This window comes from Dryobates pubescens, unplaced genomic scaffold (genome assembly GCF_014839835.1).
Source record: "Dryobates pubescens isolate bDryPub1 unplaced genomic scaffold, bDryPub1.pri scaffold_120_arrow_ctg1, whole genome shotgun sequence".
In the NCBI taxonomy this organism is placed as follows: Eukaryota; Metazoa; Chordata; class Aves; order Piciformes; family Picidae; genus Dryobates; species Dryobates pubescens.
In genome coordinates this window covers 9,560-31,579 of record NW_026530711.1, presented here as the reverse complement: position 1 = coordinate 31,579, position 22,020 = coordinate 9,560, and the positions used below count along the sequence as shown (strand labels likewise).

General features: G+C 60.0%; 1 protein-coding gene across 1 annotated transcript; it reads left to right on the top strand.

Annotated features, from left to right (window-relative positions):
• Positions 1-4,787: 4,787 nt before the first annotated feature.
• On the top strand, positions 4,788-21,412 carry FBXO47 (F-box protein 47). Its single transcript, XM_054179330.1, has 11 exons — positions 4,788-4,953; positions 10,106-10,276; positions 11,469-11,545; positions 12,776-12,853; positions 13,736-13,844; positions 15,057-15,233; positions 16,057-16,203; positions 17,690-17,832; positions 18,840-18,999; positions 19,675-19,791; positions 21,315-21,412. Exons 1-11 carry the CDS (start codon positions 4,788-4,790, stop codon positions 21,410-21,412), a joined length of 1,443 nt encoding a protein of 480 aa, XP_054035305.1.
• Positions 21,413-22,020: the final 608 nt, after the last annotated feature.

Sequence of the window (22,020 nt, the reverse complement as noted above, 5' to 3'; positions counted from 1 at the left end):
AAAAAGAGAGGATTAAGGGGAGGGGGGAAGGAAAAAGAATTGAGGGGGGGAAAAGATAAATGGAGGGGAAGGCAGAAGAGCCAATCGGAAATAAAGGGGTGGGGAGGGGGGAAGCCCTGTGGGGTTAACATTGGGAGCGATTTGCTTTCCCCCCGTTGCGAGCGGGCAGGGAAACGGAGCCGTCCCAAAGCCATCTCCAAAGCAAACAACTTTGTCTCTTCTTGGGGGGGTTTTTTGGGGGCGGTAAATGTTTGCCAAACGTTGGCGCCGGGGCTGAGAGAAGCACCGGGGCAGGAGGCGATCCATTAGCGGCACTTTAGCGACTGCTTAAGGAGGAGAAACGCTGGAGCGAGAGGGAGGGGAGGGCTGGAAGTCGATGCTTTTCTGGTTGGCAAACAAATTAGCTTAAGGCAACAAAACGAAGCTGCCGCCCCTCCTCGGCTGCTGGTCTGAGTGGAGCTTGTTAAGTGCCTAACGTTTGCCTTTCCGCTTCCAGCCGGGGTTGGAGCTGCTCTCCGAACTAAGGTGGGATCCCAGCAGCAGATGGAGGTGCACCAGGCCGTTGCCCTGCTTCTGGCTGAGCTCCCTAAGAAATCCAAACACATCTCACCCCCACCCCCCAGCATCCAGTCAGAAGAGGAAGCATTCAGTCAGACCTCAAAGCTTTGGCTGCTTGCAGTGGGGTTTTACTTACCTGCTAAGGGAAGAGAGGGGTGGCAGCCCCATCTTAAAGCCAGGCTGGAGGTGGCTCTGGGCAACCCTGATCTGGTGGAAGTTGTCCCTTGCCCATGGCGGGGGGGGGGGTTGGAACTGGCTGATCTTTGGGGTCCCTGACAATTCTGTGTGCTCTAAATGCAACCAGTGGCAGGCAGCTCCACTTCCAGCACATCAAACAGGGGCTGGAATTGGCTGAGGACTTCTGAGAACCTCTCTGCTTCTCAAAACCTCCCTTGTGGTGCAGCAGGGTTATTTTTTGCCCCTCTCCTTATAACCCAGCTGCAGGCCCAAGGTAAGATTCCAAACCAAACCAGCTCAGGATTGGGTTTCCCCCTTCCTTATAACCCAGCTGCAGGCCCAAGGTAAGATACCAACCTAGTTCAGGATTGGTTTTTCCTCTCCTTATAACCCAGCTGCAGGCCCAAGGTAAGATACCAAACCAAAGCAGTTGAGGGTTGATATTTCCCCTCCATATGCTCCAGTTGCAGGCCCAGGGTAAGATTCCAAACCAAACCAGTCCAGGATTACTTTTTCCCCCCCTCTATGTAACTCAGCTGCAGGCCCAAGGTAAGGTTCCAGCTCAAATCACTTCAGGAGTATCTCCCTCTCCCTCCTTATAACCCAACTGCAGACCCAAGGTAAGATTCCAGCTCAAATCACTTCAGCTTTTCCCCAGCAGCACACCCAAGGTAAGATTCCAAACCCAAATCAGTTCAGGGTTGATATTTCCCCTCCATATAATCCAGTTGCAGACCCAGGGTAAGATTCCAAACCAAACCAAACCACCTCAGGGTTATTTTTAACCCTTCTATACCTCCCAACTGCAGACCCAAGGTAAGATTCCAGCTCAAATCTCTTCAGCTTTTCCCCAGCTGCAGACCCAAGGTAAGATTCCAAACCCCAGTTCAGGGTACCAGGAACCCTCCCAGCCCAGTCCTGCCAGGGCCAGGGAGGGAAGTGGGGGAGGGAAACTAAGCCATCATTGGGTTGCAGCTGAAGTTAGGGAGCAGAGAAATGCAGCAGATTTGCTCAGTCTGGGCCCAGCTCCCCTGGTGCCCTGGGCCCAAGCAGGAGTGGAGCTGCTTTGTTTAGTTGCCCACAAGGACTTCCAGCTGCCTGCAGCCCACAGCTGTGTGGATTCCCAACCCCCACTGCCTTCAGGCTTTGCCCTGAGGAGAGGAACATTTTGGTCCTGCAGCTGGGTGGTTATCCACTGCTGGTTTCTGCCTCTCATGGTTGATGTTTGTGGTGGTGGCTTCTTGATTGCTCTTCTTGTCACCTCTGCTGTTTTCCTGTCTGCAGCCTGAGCAGTGCAAAAAATCCCTGGGCCAAACCTTTTAGCAGCACTTCCATTTGGACTCAGAGGGATTGCCAGGGTTGGAAGGGACCTCAAGGCTCAGCCAGTTCCAACCTCTCCCCCTCTGCCATGGGCAGGGACACCTCACACTCCAGCAGGTTGCTCACAGCCACCTCCAGCCTGGCTGCAAAACCCCTCCAGGGATGAGGCTTCCACCACCTCCCTGGGCATCTGCTCCTGATCCTTGTGGGGAACAGCTTCAGCTACAAGCTTCTGGAGCTGGCCAGGGTGGCACCACCCCAACCTGATCCCAGGGAAGTAGGACTTCCTTAAAAGCACAAAGCAAACCCTGTGCAGGAGCAGCCAGCAGCCAGCCCCCCGTGCAATGTGCTGAAATGCCCTCCCAGTGCACACAGGGCTTCCATTGTGGCCCTGGGGACTCTGCTTGGTGCCACAGGAGAGGGCTCTGCCTTGGCCTGCTGCTGGGAGCAATCTGCAGGCTGTTTGGGGCCTTGTTTGCTGTCATCTGGGTAAATTTTCAGTCCTGGGAACAATGAGCTCTGTTCCCTCTGGCTGCTATTTTCCCACTGCTGGAGGACTGGGATGTTGCACTCCAGCCTGGATGCCTTCCAGCTCTGTTCCTCCCCAGCCCTGCCAGCTCTTGTCATTATCCTGTGCAGCCCTTCCTTTGGCAGCCACCCCGAAGCCTCAAGCTGCTGGAATCAAGGGAAGGGTGTGGGGGTGTGAATCAAACCCCTCTCAGTTCAAACCCCAAACCACCTGAGGAGGCAGCAAGGCACTGAGTCCCCTTGTGGACCTGGCTTAGAGACTCAGAAACCAGCAAACAAAGTGAAAAAGGGGGGAAATGAAGTCCATTTCTTGATGGGTTTTGAAGCTGCTTCCTTTGCAGAGCCCTTCAGGGGGGCAGCCTGTGAGGCTTCCCCCACAGCAGGGCTGTGGCATTTGGCTTGGGGATCACACCCCCAGAGGGGCACTCTGGGGAAGTTAAGCAAGGAAAGGATGTTTGGAAGCATCACTTTGGTGCATTCCATCTGGTTCTGGTGGTTGGTTTGTCCTTTAGGGGGAGGTCCTGCACCGGGAAGAGCCAAAGCCCCCAGCTGAGGACCCTGCCTCTCATTTCAGCAGCAGCCCTGGGCAGTGCTTCTGCTCTCCTGGCTCATTAGTGGAACAAGGTAAAAGGATGTTGTTAATTAGTGTGGCTTGTACTGCAGACAACCCCAGCACGGCCTGGGGGGTGGAAGGGACCCCTGGAGCTCCCCCAGTCCAACCCCACCCTGCCCCCCAGCAGGGCAGCCCCAGCAGCACAGTGCCCAGGGGGGGTTGGGAGCTCTGCACAGTCTCTCTGGGCAGCCTGCTCCAGGCCTCCAGCAGCCTCACACCAAACAACTTTCTCCTCCTGGGCTCCACTCTGTGCCCCTTGCCCTGTCCCTGGGCAGCACTGAGCCCCAGCCTCTTGCCCCCTCCCAGCCTCTAGCTCTTGATCAGCACTGATGCTTCCTCAGGAGTTTCTTTCCAGAACTATGTTCCTAACTTTTCTCTCCTCCCCTCCTCTGAATCCTCTGCTCTCTAAGCCAGGGATTAGGGGATGATTTAGCAAGTGCCCCTGGTGGCACTGAGCTTGGAGGAGAATCCTGCCACCTGCCCCAGCTCTGCACTGACAGCACCCCCTGAGAACCACGGGATTCCCATGGCTCTGCCTACCCTGGGGTGGCTTCATGGGATCACAGCATGGCTTGGCTTGCAAGGGACCTCAAACATCAGCCAGTGCCAACCCCCTGCCATGCCCAGGGACCCCTCCCACCAGCCCAGGCTGCTCAGGGCCTCATCCAGCCTGGCCCTGGACACCTCCAGGGAGGGCACAGCCACAACCTCCCCTGGGCAACCTGTGGCAGCTTCATTTCTTCTCAGCTTTGCAGTGTGTGTTAGCCTTTCCCTCCCTTGAAAGCAGCCTTTGATGGTCTCAAAGGTCTTTTCCAACCTGGTTAGTCCTGGTTTGCTCTGTTCTATTTTATTCTGTTCTTTTCTATTCTATTCTTCTCTGCCCTGCTCTGCTCTGCCCTGCTCTGTTCTGCCCTGCTCTGCTTTATTCTGTTCTGCCCTTCCCTGTTCTGCTCTCCTCTGCTCTATTCTGCTCTGTTCTGCTCTGCTCTCCTCTTCTGTTCTGCCCTTCCCTGTTCTACTCTGCTCTCCTCTGTTCTAGTCTGCTTTATTCTGTTCTGCCCTGCTCTGTTCTGCTCTCTTCTGTTCTGCTCTGCTCTGCTCTGTTCTCTTCTGTTCTGCTCTCTTCTGTTCTGCCCTGTTCTGTTCTTGTCTGCTCTGTTCTGCTCTCTTCTGTTCTGCTTTCTTCTGTTCTGCTCTCTTCTGTTCTGCTCTGTTCTGTTCTGCTCTGTTCTGTTCTTGTCTGCTCTGCTCTGTTCTGCTCTGATTCTGTTCTGTTCTGCCCTGCTCTGTTCTGATTCTATTCTATTCTACTCTATTCTATCCTCCCCTCCCCTCCCCTCCCCTCCCCTCCCCTCCCCTCCCCTCCCCTCCCCTCCCCTCCCCTCCCCCTCCCCTTCCCTCCCCTCCCCTGGAAGCAGCCTCTCCCTCTGCTCTCCCCTCCCCAGGTGGTGTCTGGGCTGGGCAGGAGGATGGCAGCAGCCTCTCCCTCTGCTCTCCCCTCCCCAGGTGGTGTCTGGGCTGGGCAGGAGGATGGCAGCAGCCTCTCCCTCTGCTCTCCCCTCCCCAGGTGGTGTCTGGGCTGGGCAGGAGGATGGCAGCAGCCACGGCGGGCGGCAGCCGGAGGCAGCGGCGCAGCAGCCGGCGCCCCGGGCAGAGCTGCGGCAGCCTGGACGCAGCCCCCCAGGGCCTCTCTGCCTTGGGCTACTTCCAGACACTGCCACTAGAGATCTTTCAGATGGTGCTGAATTACCTCTCAGGTGAGACTCTGAGAGGCTGGGGCTGGGCACAGGGGGAGGCTTTGTTCCCCGCCAGGGTGTTGAAGGCCTGGAGGAGGCTGCCCAGGAGGCCCCATGCCTGGAGGGGGTTTCCCAGCTGGGGAGCTGTGGTGCTGAGGCTTTAGCGTTGCCCTGGAAGTGCTGGGGTCAGGGCTGGACTCAACGATCTTGAAGGTCTTTTCCAGCCCTGTTGACTTCATGCTCCTCTGAGAAACTATTCCTCAGTCCCCAGGGCTGCAGGAGAGCAGCAGGGGTGAGCTTGGGGGTTTCTTGGTCACTCTGGGCCCCTTGGGGAGGTAAGATTGTGATAGAATGGGATGTACATCCTGATTGGTTTTGTCCATCTGATTAGTTTTGTTCATAAAACCTTGCTCTGTGTGTATGGGCATGCCTGGGCATGCCCACGGGGTGGGACCGGGGCTGTCACCTGAGGAGCGGCTGGGGGGGGAACTGCCGATCTTCGTCGCTGCGACCAGCGGGAGGCGGGGGAGACCTGGAAGAGACTGGGTGCACATGCGCAGAGTAGAGCCACGAAGTTTCGAGAAGGAGGGCGTCAATCAAAGGAGGAATTATAAAAGGGGACGGGAACTCGTGTTAAGCGCGGCAGTTGGCGGAGCGGAGACTCCCCTGTCGCCCAGCGCTGTGTTTGCTCCTGCCTTGTTACTTAATAAATTGCCAAAATTTTCTATTCGGTGATGTGTTGTGTTTAATAAAACTCTATAACAAATTTGGTGCCGTGACTCGGATGCAACTTAAGTGGTTGGGCTTGTGACCATTCCAAGGAGGCGCCCCACTTGATTTTTTTTAGTGGCCTTGGTGGTCCAATCTCACCCTGGTTGTACCGACGAACCTAAATTCAAGGTACAGGAGCAAAGGGAAGCCGGCAGACCCTATAAACTTTGTGCACAAAGGTCCGGACGAAGACGCGGGATGCGTGAGTAATTGCGGGAACCGTTCGGTCTGGGTCAGGGATCCTGGAGTTGCAGTGACTGTGTGTGAGTGTGAGAGGGGAACCGGCAGCTCGGATTCCCCAAGCGAGTGTGGACCCTTAGTAGTGCGGTTCTCATTGCTCGCGAGAGCGTGAGCCACGAAACAGGGGAAGCGACTGAACATCGATTGATTGAGGGGTACTCCAGAAGAGGGGACAAGGGAGAAGCAAGTCCTTAACCCTTATAGAACTTCCCCCGATTCCGGGGGACAGTCCGTTAGGATTCATGTTGGAAAATTGGGAACATTACCCAAATATTAAAAACAAGACGAAGGAAAAAATTATTCACTACTGTGCGGTTATTTGGGGAGGGAAAGAAATCTCCCCAAATGTTTTGTGGCCAATGTTTGGGTCATCGGAAGACTGGGTGAAGCTGAGACTTAATCTGTGGGTGAATGATAAAACTCAGGTAAATCAGGAGGTGAGAGATTAAACATAGAAAGGAGGAGGAGGAGTCATTAATTCTTCCTCCCCCAAATAACCCCCCCCAGCTTGGTTCTCCTTAAACCCCTTCCAAGCGCCTCTCCTGTGGGCCTCACCGCGGCCATCGCCGCTTTAAGAGCGTTCCGGCACCCGCCCCCTCCCCCTCAGACACCTTTAAGACGGGACGAGGAGAGTCAGCGCAGGCAGGCTAGGATAATGATAGCGGTGATTAAGGAGGCTGAAAAGGCTGGAGCTTCTTACAGGACGAGATCGGGTGGGGGACAAAGGCGGGGAAAAGGAAATGTCGGCAGAAAGGAGAGAAGTTTTTGTGTGTTATTACTGTGGGAAAAAAGGGCATTTTAAGAGGGAGTGCAGGAAAAGATTAAAGGATGAAAAAGAGTTTCAGGAAGATTAGAGGGGTCAGGGGCTCTATTTGCTGGGGACCCAGAGACATCAGGAGCCCTTGATAAAATTGAAGATTGGTCCCCAGCAACAGGAGGTTGAGTTCTTAGTGGACACTGGAGCTGAAAGATCAACTGTGCAAAAATTACCAAAAGGTTGTAGTTTATCTAAGGAAGTGGCTCAAGTAGTGGGAGCTAAGGGCGAACCCTTTACGGTCTCAGTAATAAAGGATGTGTTAATAGAGACAGACTCAAGGATAGGAGTAGGAAACTTTTTGCTAGTTCCAGAAGCGGATTTTAATCTGCTAGGTAGAGATTTAATTATTGAGTTAGGTATTAACATAGAGGTAGTGAATAAGGAAATAAAGATTAGACTTTGCCCCTTAAGGGTGGAGGATGAGGCGAGGATTAACCCAGAGGTCTGGTACACCCCTGAAAGTGTTGGAAAATTGAATATAACCCCTTTTTCAGTTATTACTAAGGATCCAGAAGTTCCTGTGCGTATAAAGCAATACCCCATTTCCCCTGAGGGAAAGGCAGGACTGCAACCGGAGATAGAGAGACTTTTGGACAAGGGTCTTTTAGAACCCTGTATGTCCCCTTTCAATACCCCCATCTTGCCTGTGAAGAAGGCGGATGGGTCATACAGATTAGTGCATGATTTAAGGGAAATCAATAAAAGAACCGTTGCTCGTTTTCCAGTGGTAGCTAATCCATATACTTTGTTGAGTAGACTGGGTCCAGAAAAACAATATTATAGTGTCATAGACTTGAAAGATGCCTTTTGGGCATGTCCCCTAGATGAAAGAAGTAGGGATTATTTTGCCTTTGAATGGGAAGACCCTATCTCGCATCGAAGGCAGCAGTTGAGGTGGACGGTGCTTCCCCAGGGGTTTACAGAATCCCCAAATTTGTTTGGACAAGCTTTGGAGCAAATCTTACAGGAATACCAGACCAGGGAAGGGGTGGTTCTTGTCCAGTACGTAGATGATTTACTCCTTGCCGGTGACACGGAAGAAGAAGTCCGTGAGGAAAGTATTCAGTTATTGAATTTTTTGAGTGTAAAGGGATTGAAGGTGTCAAAGGCCAAATTACAGTTTGTTGAGGAAGAGGTGAAGTATCTAGGGCATTATCTTAGAAAGGGGGAGAAGAAGATAGACCCCGAAAGGGTAAAAGGAATTTTGGAGATGCCAGCTCCCAGAAATAAAAGGCAGGTGAGGCAATTATTAGGGCTTGTTGGATACTGCCGACAATGGATTGCAAATTATAGTGCAAAGGTAAAGTTTCTGTATAACAAATTAAGTCAGGAAGGATTATTGAAATGGAGTAAAGAAGATGAAAACAGTTTGGATGAATTGAAGCAGGATTTGGTCAATGCACCGGTATTGAGCTTACCGGATACAAAGAGACCCTTTTACTTGTTTGTAAATATAGAAGATGGAACTGCGTATGGGGTACTAACCCAGGATTGGGCGGGGAGAAAGAAACCTGTGGGGTACCTATCTAAATTATTGGATCCAGTGAGTCGAGGATGGTCTACTTGTTTACAGGCCATAGTGGCATGTGCGTTACTTGTTGAAGAGGCTAATAAGATTACCTTGAATGGAGAGCTGAGAGTACTATCCCCTCACAATATCCGAGGGATATTGCGGCAAAAGGCAGAAAAATGGATTACGGACTCCCGCCTTCTAAAATATGAAGGAATACTGCTTGACTCCCCCAAATTATCTTTGGAGGTAACCGCCCTACAGAACCTAGCTCAATTCTTGTATGGGACACCCGGAGAAGGGAACCTAACACATGAGTGCTTGTCAGTTAACAGACAAAAATCCGCCCATGGATCATCTCGAGTGGTGGATGGAAAGCGGGTGTCAGGATACGCTATAATTGAAGGGAAAGAGTTAACCGTGATAGAGTCAGGACCACTAAATAAGTCTTGGTCAGCACAGGCGTGTGAATGGAATGCCCTATAATATTGAGAGACCTCTGGATCATCCAGTACTAAAAGAACAAGACTTAAACATTTATATAACAAATTTGATGAGGTATAGAGAACAATTGTGGAAGAAAGGGGCTTTGGCACAAAGGGCCCCATTGGACCTAAAACTGCACCGCATCCAACCAGGAGATTGGATATTGATTAAGAAACTACCCTAGCTCCACGATGGGAGGGACCTTACCTTGTGCTGTTAACCACAGAGACCGCAGTTTGGACAGCGGAAAAGGGATGGACACATGCTAGCAGAATTAAAGGACCAGTGCGGGGACCAGACCAAAAGGAAGCCTTTGATTCAGGACCAGAGTGGCAAGTCACCCGAGGACCAGGGGACTTGCGGCTTACTATACATAAGAAAAAGAACTGACCTGAGTCAAATCTCATCTGTATTTGTTAAAACATTGAAATCTAATATTTTGTAAAGGGCAAAGGGTGAGATAACCAGAAAATCCCTCCATAATCCTCAAACCTCTGTAACAAATAACAGAGACAGTTATTCTGGGGACTCCTGAAGAATACTCTTGCTGCCGAGAAGATGACACCCCTCGTGGCTCGAGGCACCCGAGTCGACGAGCGAGGCAGAGGAGTAGAAAATAGTGGAGATCAAGAACCCCTAATAATCATTTAAAGCAGGACCATGGAGTGGATTTTTGATGTTGTAGACCCTTATAGTCCTTACAAGTGGTTTTGGTTATCAACTGTTTTATGACTAATACTGAATCAGATGTTAAACCCGACGGGATTTTATATGTGCCCTGGTTTGAGGGGTGCTGGTTATGTTACATATAATGGACAAAACAAATCAGGATGAAGACAGAGGGGGAATTGTGATAGAATGGGATGTACATCCTGATTGGTTTTGTCCATCTGATTAGTTTTGTTCATAAAACCTTGCTCTGTGTGTATGGGCATGCCTGGGCATGCCCACGGGGTGGGACCGGGGCTGTCACCTGAGGAGCGGCTGGGGGGGGAACTGCCGATCTTCGTCGCTGCGACCAGCGGGAGGCGGGGGAGACCTGGAAGAGACTGGGTGCACATGCGCAGAGTAGAGCCACGAAGTTTCGAGAAGGAGGGCGTCAATCAAAGGAGGAATTATAAAAGGGGACGGGAACTCGTGTTAAGCGCGGCAGTTGGCGGAGCGGAGACTCCCCTGTCGCCCAGCGCTGTGTTTGCTCCTGCCTTGTTACTTAATAAATTGCCAAAATTTTCTATTCGGTGATGTGTTGTGTTTAATAAAACTCTATAACAAGATGAAGCTCTGGAGAGGTGCCCAGCAGGTTCCTCGCAGCAGAGGACTGACAGCTGGGCTGGGCTTTGCTGTTGCAGTGAGGGACATCAGCATGCTGAGCATGGTGTCGAAAAGCATCAGCGGCCACCTCGTTAATTACATCTCCAGCTCCTCGGGAAACAGAAGGCTTTTGCTGCAAGACTTCCACAGCCCTCAGCCCCCCACCAAGAGAGGAGGATCCCCCATCGTGGAGCACTACAGATCTCTAGGTGACCCTTTTGATGCAGATGGCAGCACTTAAGAGAGGAGCCCAAAGGCTGCTTCTGTGATGGGTCAGTAAAGGGACCGAGGGGATGGCCCCACAGCAGTCCTGCAGCTGCCTCTGAAGTGAAGCTCCTGCCCATGCCCTGGCCTCAGGGCTGCACCAGAGCCTTTCCACGTGCTGGTGGAGGGCAGCAAGCAGCTGGGCCCTGCTGGGGACCCTCAGGCTCAGAACAGGTTCATTATCCTGAAATGGCTCCAGACCCTCCCAGCTCTGGAGCAGAGAGTGAAGCAAGGACGTTCTGGCTGCCCTGGGCTGGCTTTGTGCTCTGAAACCTTCAGCAGGGGCTGGGCAGAGGCTCAGCTCCCGGCAGGAGGTGGTTCCAAATTTAGGCTGTCTGGGCTCCACCTCTGGGAGCTGCCCAAGGCCCCAGGCTGGGAGCTGCAGCAGCCCAGGCTGTGGCCCTTGCCTTCCCTCCCATCCCTCAGGCTGGGAGCTGCAGCAGCCCAGGCTGTGGCCCTTGCATTCCCTCCCATCCCTCAGGCTGGGAGCTGCAGCAGCCCAGGCTGTGGCCCTTGCCTTCCCTCCCATCCCTCAGGCTGGGAGCTGCAGCAGCCCAGGCTGTGGCCCTTGCATTCCCTCCCATCCCTCAGGCTGGGAGCTGCAGCAGCCCAGGCTGTGGCCCTTGCCTTCCCTCCCATCCCTCAGGCTGGGAGCTGCAGCCTTAAACCCAGCCCAATTCTGAAGCCCCCGACCCCAGCTGTCCCCCCAAGGCACTGCTGGCCAGCCTGCTGGAGCTGGGCTGTGGGCAGCCTGCCCCTGCTCAGGGCAGGGGACAGCTCCTGCCCAGAGCCACCAGGCCTCCCAGCCGCTGCCCCTCCCCCTGTCACGACAGAGCCTTGCCCCAGCTCCCCTCCCCAGCTCCCCTGCAGCCCTTGCAGCTGCCTCCCCCACAGCCCAGCCCGTGGCTCCACGCTGGCTGTGCCCCCCAGCAGCAGATCCCCACGGCCTGACTCTGCCATGGATGTGCCACAGCCCTGCACTCAGCCTCTGGAGCAGGCAGGCAGTGGAGTCACCACCCCTGGGGGTGCTCAGAACCACTCTGGGCCACGGTGGTGCTGGGTTGGTGCTTGGGGCTGGATGATCCCGGGGGGGGCTTTGCCAGCCCAGTCTGCTCCATGCCTCTGTGCTGCTCACAGGGCTGCTGCTGAAGCGCTGCACCCTGCTGCTGCCCACCAGGGACAGGCTGAAGTTCATACACAGGACCCTCTCAGAGGTGAGGCCACCTCCCCCTCCCTCCCTCCCCTTTCCACCTGGCCCTCCCTCTCCCAGCCCCCTTGGCGGCACAGCGCCGGCGCTGGAGGTCAGCAGGGCTGCAGAATGGATCTCATCGATCGGCAATCAGCCCCTCCCTACCAGCAGGGAAGCCTGGGGCAGTGCAGCCCTCTGCAGAGGTTCCACAGCCCAGCAGCACTGCTTTGCAGCCTCCTCTCAGCCTGTGGGCTGCCAGAAATGTGCAGAGAGTCTCCAGGGACCTCTGGAGGTCATCCAAGCCCTCTGCCCCAGCAGGGCTCCCCCAGCAGCCTGCCCAGCAGCACAGTGCCCAGGGAAGGGTTGGGAGCTCTGCTCAGCCTCTCTGGGCAGCCTGCTCCAGGCCTCCAGCAGCCTCACACCAAACAACTTTCTCCTCCTGGGCTCCACTCTGTGCCCCTTGCCCTGTCCCTGGGCACCCCTGAGCAGGGTCTGGCCCCAGCCTCTTGCCCCCCAGCCTTTAGCTCTCACTGAGCACTGCTCAGCTCCCCCCTGGGGCTGCTCTGCTCCAGGCTCTCAGCCTTTGCTCCTCACAGAGCTGCTCCTCAGCATCTTCAGAGCCTGCCCTGGACTCTCCCCAGCAGCCTCCCTTGAGCCCAGAAGGTCAGGGACGTCCTGGAGTGAGTCCCCCCAGGAAGGAGCAGCCACCACAGCTGCCTCTTCCTCCTCCTGGCCAGGGGGAAGCCCCTGGGCTCCAGGGACCCATTCTGCAGCAGGCTCTGTGGCACAGCTCAGCTCTGAGCAAGACCCAGGGTGGTGCCAGCTCTGAAGGTGTGCAGGGAGAGCTCTGGTTGGAGCAGGAAGCCTTTGATGAGGGGCAGCTTTTTCCTCTCCCCCCCTGCCCATCCTTTCTTCCTGCACTCAGCAGAGAGGAAACCCAAACCCAGAGCAGCTCCAGCCCAGGCTCTCAGCCCCAGGGGCTCTCAGCCTTTGCTCCTCACAGAGCTCAGCTCTGCAGGGGGATTTTACTCTGCTGACAGCAGGGTTGGCTCTTGGAGACCTTTCCCTCCCTGGCTGGCCACAGCTCTGAGCTCAGTGCTAGGCCACCACAGATCCCCTCTCCCAAGAAGGGAAGGGAGACCTCTCCCTGCCCACCCCTGCTGCCCACCAGCAGCACAGAGACCTCTCTCAGGGAGAGGAGTTCTGCTTGCTGCCTTAGGGGTTAACTCCACTCCCAACCTCTGGCTCTTGGCAGGTCTCCTGTTTCAAGCTCAGTGGCTGCCCAAGCCCTCTGCAGTGCCTGGGGCTGCAGTGCTATGGGGTGTTCCTGCAGGTACAGTGTCTCTGTGGCCAGAAACCAGCCCTGGGGGGTGGGGGGTTGGTTTCTGCAAGCTCTTGGGAAGCCTGAGAGGGCTTTCAGCCTCGGGGCTGCGTTTTCCCCACCCCTTCCCCCCTGGCTTCCCTTCCTGGCTGCTGTGGCTCTTGGCAGCTCCTGGGCTCTGGATTTGGTGGCTGCCTTTGGAGGAGCAATTCATTATCTGGGGAAGGCCTGGGGAGAAGAGGGCTAGGGGGAGGCAGGAATTCATTGCAGGGCTTCAAGTTGATGAATGGAGAGCAGAGAGAGGCTTAGCTGGGAAGTAAATCATCTGGCAGAGTGTGGCTGCTAGCTTCAGGTGAATCAGAAGCAACTCAGCCCTCCACAGCCTGTCCAAAGGGAGAGGAAGACCAAAGAGCAGCCAATCCTTTCCTAGCAGAAGAGGCACCTGGAGCCCCTTGGGAAGGCATTTGGAGGCTCAGAGGGTGAAGGTTGCAGCTGTGAAGGCCCTGGAAACACACCCACCCCAAACCCCAACTGCTTCTGTGTGCTGCAGAGCTCCAGGGGCTTCTTGCTGCTCTGATCTTTGGCTCTCTAGCAGATGCCTTTGGCTGCTCCTCCCTGCAGGGCTCCAGCAGGAGAACCTTGGCCCTGGGTGGTGAAGCCCAGCAGCAGCTCTGCAGCCTGGGCTGCACCAAAGCTCTCAGGGCAGAGCTCAGGGCAGCTGCTGGCTGGCAGACAAAGGCTTCCCTCCCTCAGCAGGGAGCTGCTGCCAGGCTCCTGGGCACAGCACCTTCTGATGGGTCACAGGGCAGGGCTGCACTGAGCTGAGCTCAGAGGTGGCCTCTGCAGCTCAGTCTCTGGCTCAGCCTCGTTCCTCTTCTCTTCTGCACTCCTCAGACCCTAACAGCAGGCTGGGATGAGCTGGAGTGCCACAGGGTCTTCAACTTCCTCTGTGAGCTCAGCAACCTACCCAGGAAGGTCCAGGCAGTAGTCAGCAGCAAACCAGGTCAGCAGGAAGGCAGGCAGGAGGCCTCCAAAGGCAGAGTGTGCTGGGGTGGGGAAGGCAGAGTCCTGATGACTGCAGACAGAGTGTGCCTAGGACTGGGGGATGGTTGAGCTCAGCTAAGCCTGGCAGCACCAAAGCTCTCCTGCCTCTCATCTGCCTTCTCTTGGCTCCAGCAAGGCCAAGCCCTGGCCTGCATGCAGTGGAGGCAGCTTTTTGCCCCTCCCCACAGGCAGAGGGGAGAGCTGCTCTCACTGACACCTGCTGCAGGGGGGAGGAGAGGTGGCTGGGTTGTGAGATCCTCAGAGGTGTTTAGGTTTCTAGGTCTTGAGAGGTGCTGAGGTTGCTCTGAATCATTCTACCAACAAACCAACCCCAGGGTGGTGCTGGAGGTGGGAAGGGAGCTCTGGAGCTCCCCCAGCCCAACCCCCCCCTGCCCCTGCAGGGCTCCCCCAGCAGCCTGCCCAGCGGCACAGTGCCCAGGGGGGGTTGGGAGCTCTGCACAACCTCTCTGGGCAGCCTGCTCCAGGCCTCCAGCAGCCTCACACCAAACAACTTTCTCCTCCTGCTCAGGTGGAACCTCCTGGGCTCCACTTTGTGCCCTTTGCCTCTTGTCCTCTCCCTGAGCAGGGTCTGGCCCCAGCCTCTTGCCCCCCCAGCCTTTAGCTCTCCCTGAGCACTGCTCAGCTGCCCTCTGGGGCTGCTCCTCTGCAGGCTCTCAGCCTTTGCTCCTCACAGAGATCAATTTGGCAGTGGCAGAGCAGGCCCAGAGGAGGCCACAAAGAGGCTCCCAGGGCTGCAGCAGCTCTCCTACAAGCACAGGCTGCAGGAGCTGGGGCTGGGAACCCTGGGGCAGGCTGCCCAGAGAGGTAGTTGAGGTCCCTTGCCTGGAGACATTCAAGGTCCAGCTTGATGTGGCCCTGAGCAACCTGCCCTGGTTGGAGGAGTCCCTGCTGAGTGCAGGGGGCTTGGCCAGGATGAGCCTGGGGGGGGGTCCTGTGCTTCCATGGCAGCCAGACCAGCTCAGCTCAGGAAGCAGCAGCTGAGCATTGCCCTTAAATCCCTCTGGATGATCTCAGGGGGCAGCTTAAGCAAATCCTTCTCCCTCCTTCCTGCTCTGCACCAGAAGAGAGCTCCAGCTGGGCTGCAGCAGGCTTCATGGATTTACCTTCCCCATGCTTTTGGGTCCTTTTCTTTCTCCTTTTCCCCCCCCAGGCAGTGCCAGGAAGCTGGAGCTGAGGGTCAGGCTGTACTGCAGGAGGGCCCTGCTGAACCACTGGAGGCACAGAAGTGACTCTGCCCTCTGGCTGACTCTGCTCCTCAAGCCATGGCCTATTGTCAACCAGGCTCGGCTGCTCTACCTCCTCTTTGGGCCAGTGTCCTCCCTGGATGGTCAGCAGTGTGGGCAGCAGGGGCTCACTGCCCCAGGCTGGGCCCTGCCAGTGGGGCTGACCTCTGCCCTGCTGCCAACCCCAGCTCTGGGCAGGGGGAAAGGCAACCCCCCTGCCCCAGGGGGAAACCCAAGAGGCTCTGCTTCAGCAGCCCTGGGGGGCTCGGGGGGGGAGGGCAGCCAGGGAAGGCCTCATCCATGCACCCGAGAGCTGGGGAGGGGCTTTGGACAGGGGCTGGGAGGGACAGGGGGAGGGGCAATGGATTGGAGCTGGCAGAGGGCAGACTGAGGGTGGAGATGAGAGAGGAACTCCTGGCAGGGAGGCTGGGGAGAGCCTGGCACAGGCTGCCCAGGGGAGGCTGTGGCCTCCCTGGAGGGGCTCAGGGCCAGGCTGGATGAGGCCCTGAGCAGCCTGGGCTGGGGGGAGGGGTCCCTGGGCATAGCAGGGGGCTGGGGCTGGCTGCTCCTGAAGCTCCCTCCCAGCCCAACCCCTTCTGTGCTGCTTTGCTCTCTCGCCTCTGCTCCCCCCCTCTGCCCTGCTCTGGCTCAGGGTTGAGCTCCAGCACACCTCCAAGCAGCAGCTCTGCTATGCCCTGAGGAAGCTGAATCAGAGCCTTCCTCACCCCCTGAGCAGCCTCAGTCTCCCTCCAGCCACCCTTGGGAGCGCTGCTGCAGTCCCCACCGCCCCCTCCCGGGGGGAGAGAGCTGCAGAGCCTCTCCCTGCCCCCGGGGCTGCTGCTGCCCTGCTGCGGGGCTCACTCAGCACCTCCCCGGCTGCCTGTGCCGCCTGCCGGCCGCTGTGACCGCTGTGTCCCCCTCCCCCAGGGCACGTGGTGTGGCAGAAAATGAGCGAGGGGCCGGCGGACGAGAGCAGCCTGAAGGGGCTGGCGGGGGCCATCGAGCTGCTGCACCACGCAGAGCCCAGCGAGTGGACTGCAGACGACGTCGTCAGCCTGCTGGACGAGCTCTCAGGTCTGTCCTGGGCTTTGCCAGCCGGCCAGAGGGGCTCCAGGCCCTCCCCCAGCGCCCGGCAAGGGCTGCAGGCACCTTGGGAAGCTGCTCCCCGGCAGCTGGGGGCAGCAGCGTCCCACTGGCAGCAGCTGGAGGGGGAGAGGAGCTCAGCACTGCTGCCCCTCCTCACTGCCAGCTGTCCCCAGGCTCCATGGGGGCCTGACAGCTTCGTGGCCAGGGGGAGATGCTGCCCAGGTTGTGTGCAAGCTGGAGACAGAGCCCAAAGGGCTGCAGGGGGACCCCAGGCTGGAGACAGAGCCCAAAGGGCTGCAGGGAGACCCCAGGCTGGGGACAGAGCCCAAAGGCTGCTGGGGGGACCCCAGGCTGGGGACAGAGCCCAAAGGGCTGCTGGGGGGACCCCAGGCTGGGGACAGAGCCCAAAGGGCTGCAGGGGGGACCCCAGGCTGGGGACAGAGCCCAAAGGGCTGCAGGGGGACCCCAGGCTGGGGACAGAGCCCAAAGGGCTGCAGGGGGACCCCAGGCTGGGGACAGAGCCCAAAGGGCTGCAGGGAGACCCCAGGCTGGGGACAGAGCCCAAAGGGCTGCAGGGGGACCCCAGGCTGGGGACAGAGCCCAAAGGCTGCAGGGGGACCCCAGGCTGGGGACAGAGCCCAAAGGGCTGCAGGGAGACCCCAGGCTGGAGACAGAGCCCAAAGGCTGCTGGGGGACCCCAACAGCTCCACTGGGGGCTGGGGGAGAGGCTGACCCCCAGAGCCACCAGCACCAGCTCGCCCAGGGGGGCTGCTGTGGCTGCCCCCTCCCTGGGGGTGTTGAAGGCCAGGCTGGAGCAGCCTGTGCTGGTGGGAGGTGTCCCTGCCCATGGCAGGGGGCTGGAGCTGGCTGAGCTTCAAGCTCCCTTCCAGCCCATTCCATCAACCCCTGAGGAGCTCTGAGGAACCTCTGCAGGGGCCCTGCCTCGGCCCGGGGGGGGCTTGGGCTGCAAGCTCTCCGGGGGTCCCTTCCACCCCCCAGCCTGCAGGGCAGCCCCTGGGCAGGGGGCAGGGCAGGGCTCAGGGCAGGGCTCAGGGCCCAGCCTGCAGGGCAGCCCCTGGGCAGGGGGCAGGGGGCAGGGCTCAGGGCCCAGCCTGCAGGGCAGCCCCTGGGCAGGGCTCAGGGCCCAGCCTGCAGGGCAGCCCCTGGGCAGGGGGCAGGGGGCAGGGCTCAGGGCCCAGCCTGCAGGGCAGCCCCTGGGCAGGGCTCAGGGCAGGGCTCAGGGCAGGGCTCAGGGCCCAGCCTGCAGGGCAGCCCCTGGGCAGGGGGCAGGGGGCAGGGCTCAGGGCCCAGCCTGCAGGGCAGCCCCTGGGCAGGGCTCAGGGCAGGGCTCAGGGCAGGGCTCAGGGCCCAGCCTGCAGGGCAGCCCCTGGGCAGGGGGCAGGGCTCAGGGCAGGGCTCAGCCTGCAGGGCAGCCCTGGGGCAGTGCCTGAGGGCCTCCTGCTGTGCCTGGCAGCGGCTCCTCGCCGGTGGCTGCTGGAGAACAAGGCTCGGCTGCTCCTCCTCGCTGGCAACAGCCTCTGCTTCACCTTCCTGGCCAGCAGGGCTGTCAGTGGCAGAGCTGTGGAGCTGGCCAGGCTGATGGTCTTCCTCACCCTGGTGAGTGTGGAGCTGGGTGGGCTTGGGCCTGCTGGCTCCTCACCCTCACACCCCTGCTGTCTGCCCCCCTGCTGCTCCCCCCTGGCAGGGGGAAGCCCAGCAAGGGCTTTGGAAGCCTTCCACCCCCTGCTCCCTGCCCAGCTGCTCCCTGCCAGCCTGGCCTGGAGGAGGAGACTTGCACCCAGTGGCCTTGGAGGCCTTCCCCAGGCAGAGCAGCTCTGTGGCTCTGTAGCAGAAGGTGGAGCAGCAACCCCTGTGTCCCCCCCCAGGCCACAGCCCCCCCAGGCTGTGCTGCAGCTGCTCCCCACCCTCAGGAGCTCATCCTAAGCTTTAAGCTTGGCTCATGGGCTCAGGGAATTGCTAAGGCTGGATGAGAGCTTCAAGAGGAGCATCCAAGCCAGGCCTTGACCCAGGGGCACCACCAAGCCCTGGCCCTCAGCCCCACAGCTCCAGGGCTCTGGAACCCCTCCCAGGGCTGGGGACTCCACCACTGCCCCTGGGCAACCTGGGCCAGGCCTTAACAACCCTTCTGGGGTAGAAATTGCTCCTCATGGCCAACCCAAACCTGCCCTGCTGCAGCCTGAGGCCTTTTCCTCTGGTCTCTTGCTCCCTTTGGAGCAGAGCCCAACCCTCCCCACCTGGCTCCAGCCTCCCCTCAGGGAGCTGCAGAGAGCCAGGAGGTCCTCCCCTGGGCCTGGGGAGCTGCAGAGAGCCAGGAGGTCCTCCCCTGGGCCTGGGGAGCTGCAGAGAGCCAGGAGGTCCTCCCCTGGGCCTGGGGAGCTGCAGAGAGCCAGGAGGTCCTCCCCTGGGCCTGGGGAGCTGCAGAGAGCCAGGAGGTCCTCCCCTGGGCCTGGGGAGCTGCAGAGAGCCAGGAGGTCCTCCCCTGGGCCTGGGGAGCTGCAGAGAGCCAGGAGGTCCTCCCCTGTGCCTCCTGTGCTGCAGGCTGACCTCCCCCCAGCTGCCTCAGCCCCTGCTGATGCTGTGTGTGGTGGCTTCCCACGGGGCAGGTCTGTGAGAAGGATCTCTACTGCATGGACTGGGCTGTCAAGATGATGCAGAAGGTCTGCAAGGTCTTTGCCACTGCAGGGGAGAGGAACAACTTCCTGCAGTGTGTGGAGAATGCCTTTGCCCACATGGCCATGGACATGCTGCAGGCAGTGCTGGCAGGTGAGCCACCAGGGGCCCCTGGCCTTTGGGGCCAGCCAGCTCCCAGCCCCTGCCAGCTCCCAGCCCCTGCCTGCTCCCAGCCCCTGCCAGCTCCCACTCCCTGCCTGCTCCCAGCCCCTGCCTGCTCCCAGCCCCTGCCAGCTCCCAGCCCCTGCCAGCTCCCATCCCCTGCCAGCTCCCAGCCCCTGCCACCTCCCAGCCCCTGCCTGCTCCCAGCCCCTGCCAGCTCCCAGCCCCTGCCTCCTCCCAGCCCCTGCCAGCTCCCAGCCCCTGCCACCTCCCAGCCCCTGCCTGCTCCCACCCCCTGCCTGCTCCCAGCCCCTGCCACCTCCCAGCCCCTGCCTCCTCCCAGCCCCTGCCTCCTCCCAGCCCCTGCCAGCTCCCAGCCCCTGCCAGCTCCCAGCCCCTGCCAGCTCCCAGCCCCTGCCTGCTCCCAGCCCTGCCAGCTCCCAGCCCCTGCCAGCTCCCACCCCCTGCCTGCTCCCAGCCCTGCCAGCTCCCAGCCCCTGCCAGCTCCCACCCCCTGCCTGCTCCCCCCACCCCCCAGCTGCTCACCCAGCCTGGCCTTGAGCACCTCCAGGCCCCCCACAACCTCCCTGGGCCACCTGTGCCAGGCCCCCAGGAGGAGTCCCTGAGCTTCCCAACCACCTTGCAATGGTTTCTGTGCCCTAGGAGGAGATGGGGAGGGAGAGGACAGCAGCTTCTTCAACCTCTTCCACCTCATGAATGCCCAAGCAAGCTTCCACAAGGAGATCCTCTACCTGACCATGGGGGGCACCCCCACCCCCCCCAGCACCTGCTGATGCTTCCCAGCCTGCTCCTGCTGCACTCTTCACCTTTAACCCTTTGCAAAGCAACCTCCAAAGCCTCCTTAGCATTCCTGCCCAGGAGCTGGGGGTGGTGGGGAGCAGGAGCTGGGGGTGGTGGGGAGCAGGAGCTGGGGGTGGCAGCAGAAGGAGCTGGGGGTAGCAGCAGGGAGGAGCTGGGGGTGGCAGTGGGGAGCAGGAGCTGGGGGTGGCAGCAGGAAGGAGCTGGGGGTGGCAGCAGAGAGGAGGAGCTGGGGGTGGCAGGGAGGAGCTGGGGGTAGCAGCAGAAGGAGCTGGGGGTAGCAGCAGAAGGAGCTGAGGATGGCAGCAGGGAGAAGGAGCTGGGGGTGGCAGGGAGGAGCTGGGGGTAGCAGCAGGGAGGAGCTGGGGGTAGCAGCAGAAGGAGCTGAGGATGGCAGCAGGGAGAAGGAGCTGGGGGTGGCAGCAGGGAGGAGCTGGGGGTGGCAGTGGGGAGCAGGAGCTGGGGGTGGTGGGGAGCAGGAGCTGGGGGTGGCAGTGGGGAGCTGGAGCTGGGGGTGGCAGCAGAAGGAGCTGAGGATGGCAGCAGGGAGAAGGAGCTGGGGGTGGTGCTGGGGAGCTCACATCTCTCTCAGAGCTCCCTCAGAGCTGCCTGCTGCTGCCTGGGCCAGGCTGGGAGCAGGCTGAGGCCTGTGGGCTGGGAACACCAAGTGCCTGCAGTTCCCAGCGGAGCTGCCTGCAGCTGCAGCAGAAGCCTGCCCTGGTTTCCTGCTCTGCTGAGTGTCCTCCAGCTGAGGAATGCTCCCCCAGCCCCCCGGGGAGCACCCTTGGCTGCATTCACTCTCCTGGGGAAGGGCAGGGGGGCACAGGCAGCACTCCAGCAGCACAGAGCCTCCCCCCAGCCCCAGCCCTGAACACTCTGCAGCCCCAGGGCTCCAGGGGCTGTGCCCTCAGCTGGAGCAGGAGGGGGGGGTCCTGGCAGCCCTGTTTTGAGCAAACTGAGAGGTTTGCCCCCAAACTGCAGCTGCCTGGCAGCCAAGGCACAGGGGAACCTTCCCCCCTCTCTGCCTGCTGGAAGGACCAAGCTGCCAAAGCCTCTTGGCCTTTCTAGGCCTTAAGTCCCAGCAGGGAGGAGGTTGGGAGGCACCTCTGGAGCTCAGCCACTCCAACCCTTCTGCCCCAGGAGGGCACCCAGGGCAGGGCACCCAGGGCAGGGCACCCAGGAACACCCAGGGGGGGGTCCTGAAAGCCTCCACACCAGGAGGCTCCACAGCCTCCCTGGGCAGCCTGCTCCAGGCCTGCAGCAGCCTCACACCAAAGGAGTTTCTCCTCCTGCTCAGATGGAGCCTCCTGGGCTCCACTCTGTGCCCCTTGCCCTGTCCCTGGGCACCACTGAGCAGGGTCTGGCCCCAGCCTCTTGCCCTGCCCCTGGGCACCACTGAGCAGGGTCTGGCCCCAGCCTCTCGCCCCCCAGCCTTTTGCTCTCCCTGAGCATTGCTCAGCTCCCCTCGGGGGCTGCTCTCCCCCCAGGCTCCACAACCAGGGCCTCAATGTCATCGACCTGCCACCGGCTGGCATCTCTCCGACCCTCCTGCGGGGCCAGGCTGCGTCTGCAGGCACCGCCCTGAGCGCTGAGCCCCTTCCCAGCCGCGCTGGCTCCGGCTCGGGCAGCGGGCAGCGGGCAGCGGGCAGCGGGCAGCGGGCAGCGGGCAGCGGGCAGCGGCTGCGGAGCGCTTCGCACCGGCAGCATCCCCTGGGGCCGCGGCGTGGAGAGGACAATCCCCGGCGGGGCTGGAGGCCGCCCGGGAGCGGGTCCGGGACCGAAGCGCGCCGGTAGATGGCAGAGGAGGCGGAAAGCTTCCCCCGGCGCCGTCCCCGCCTCGTCCTGCCCCCGGGAGCGCTCCCGGGGCGGTGCTGCGCTCACGCCGCGGGGGCTGGGGGCAGCCGGCAGCGGGGCTGGGGGCAGCCGGCAGCGGGGCTGGGGGCAGCCGGCAGCGGGGCTGGGGGCAGCCGGGAGCGGGGCTGGGGGCAGCCGGCAGCGGGGCTGGGGGCAGCCGGCAGCGGGGCTGGGGGCAGCCGGCAGCGGGGCTGGGGGCAGCCGGCAGCGGGGCTGGGGGCAGCCGGCAGCGGAGCTGGCGTCTGGGCGGTGACCTCCGACGGCCGCAGCGAGCAGCCGGGAGCGCAGCGGCAGGCGGAGGCGGCCGGGAGGTGGCTGTCACGGCCCCCGTCCTCCCGG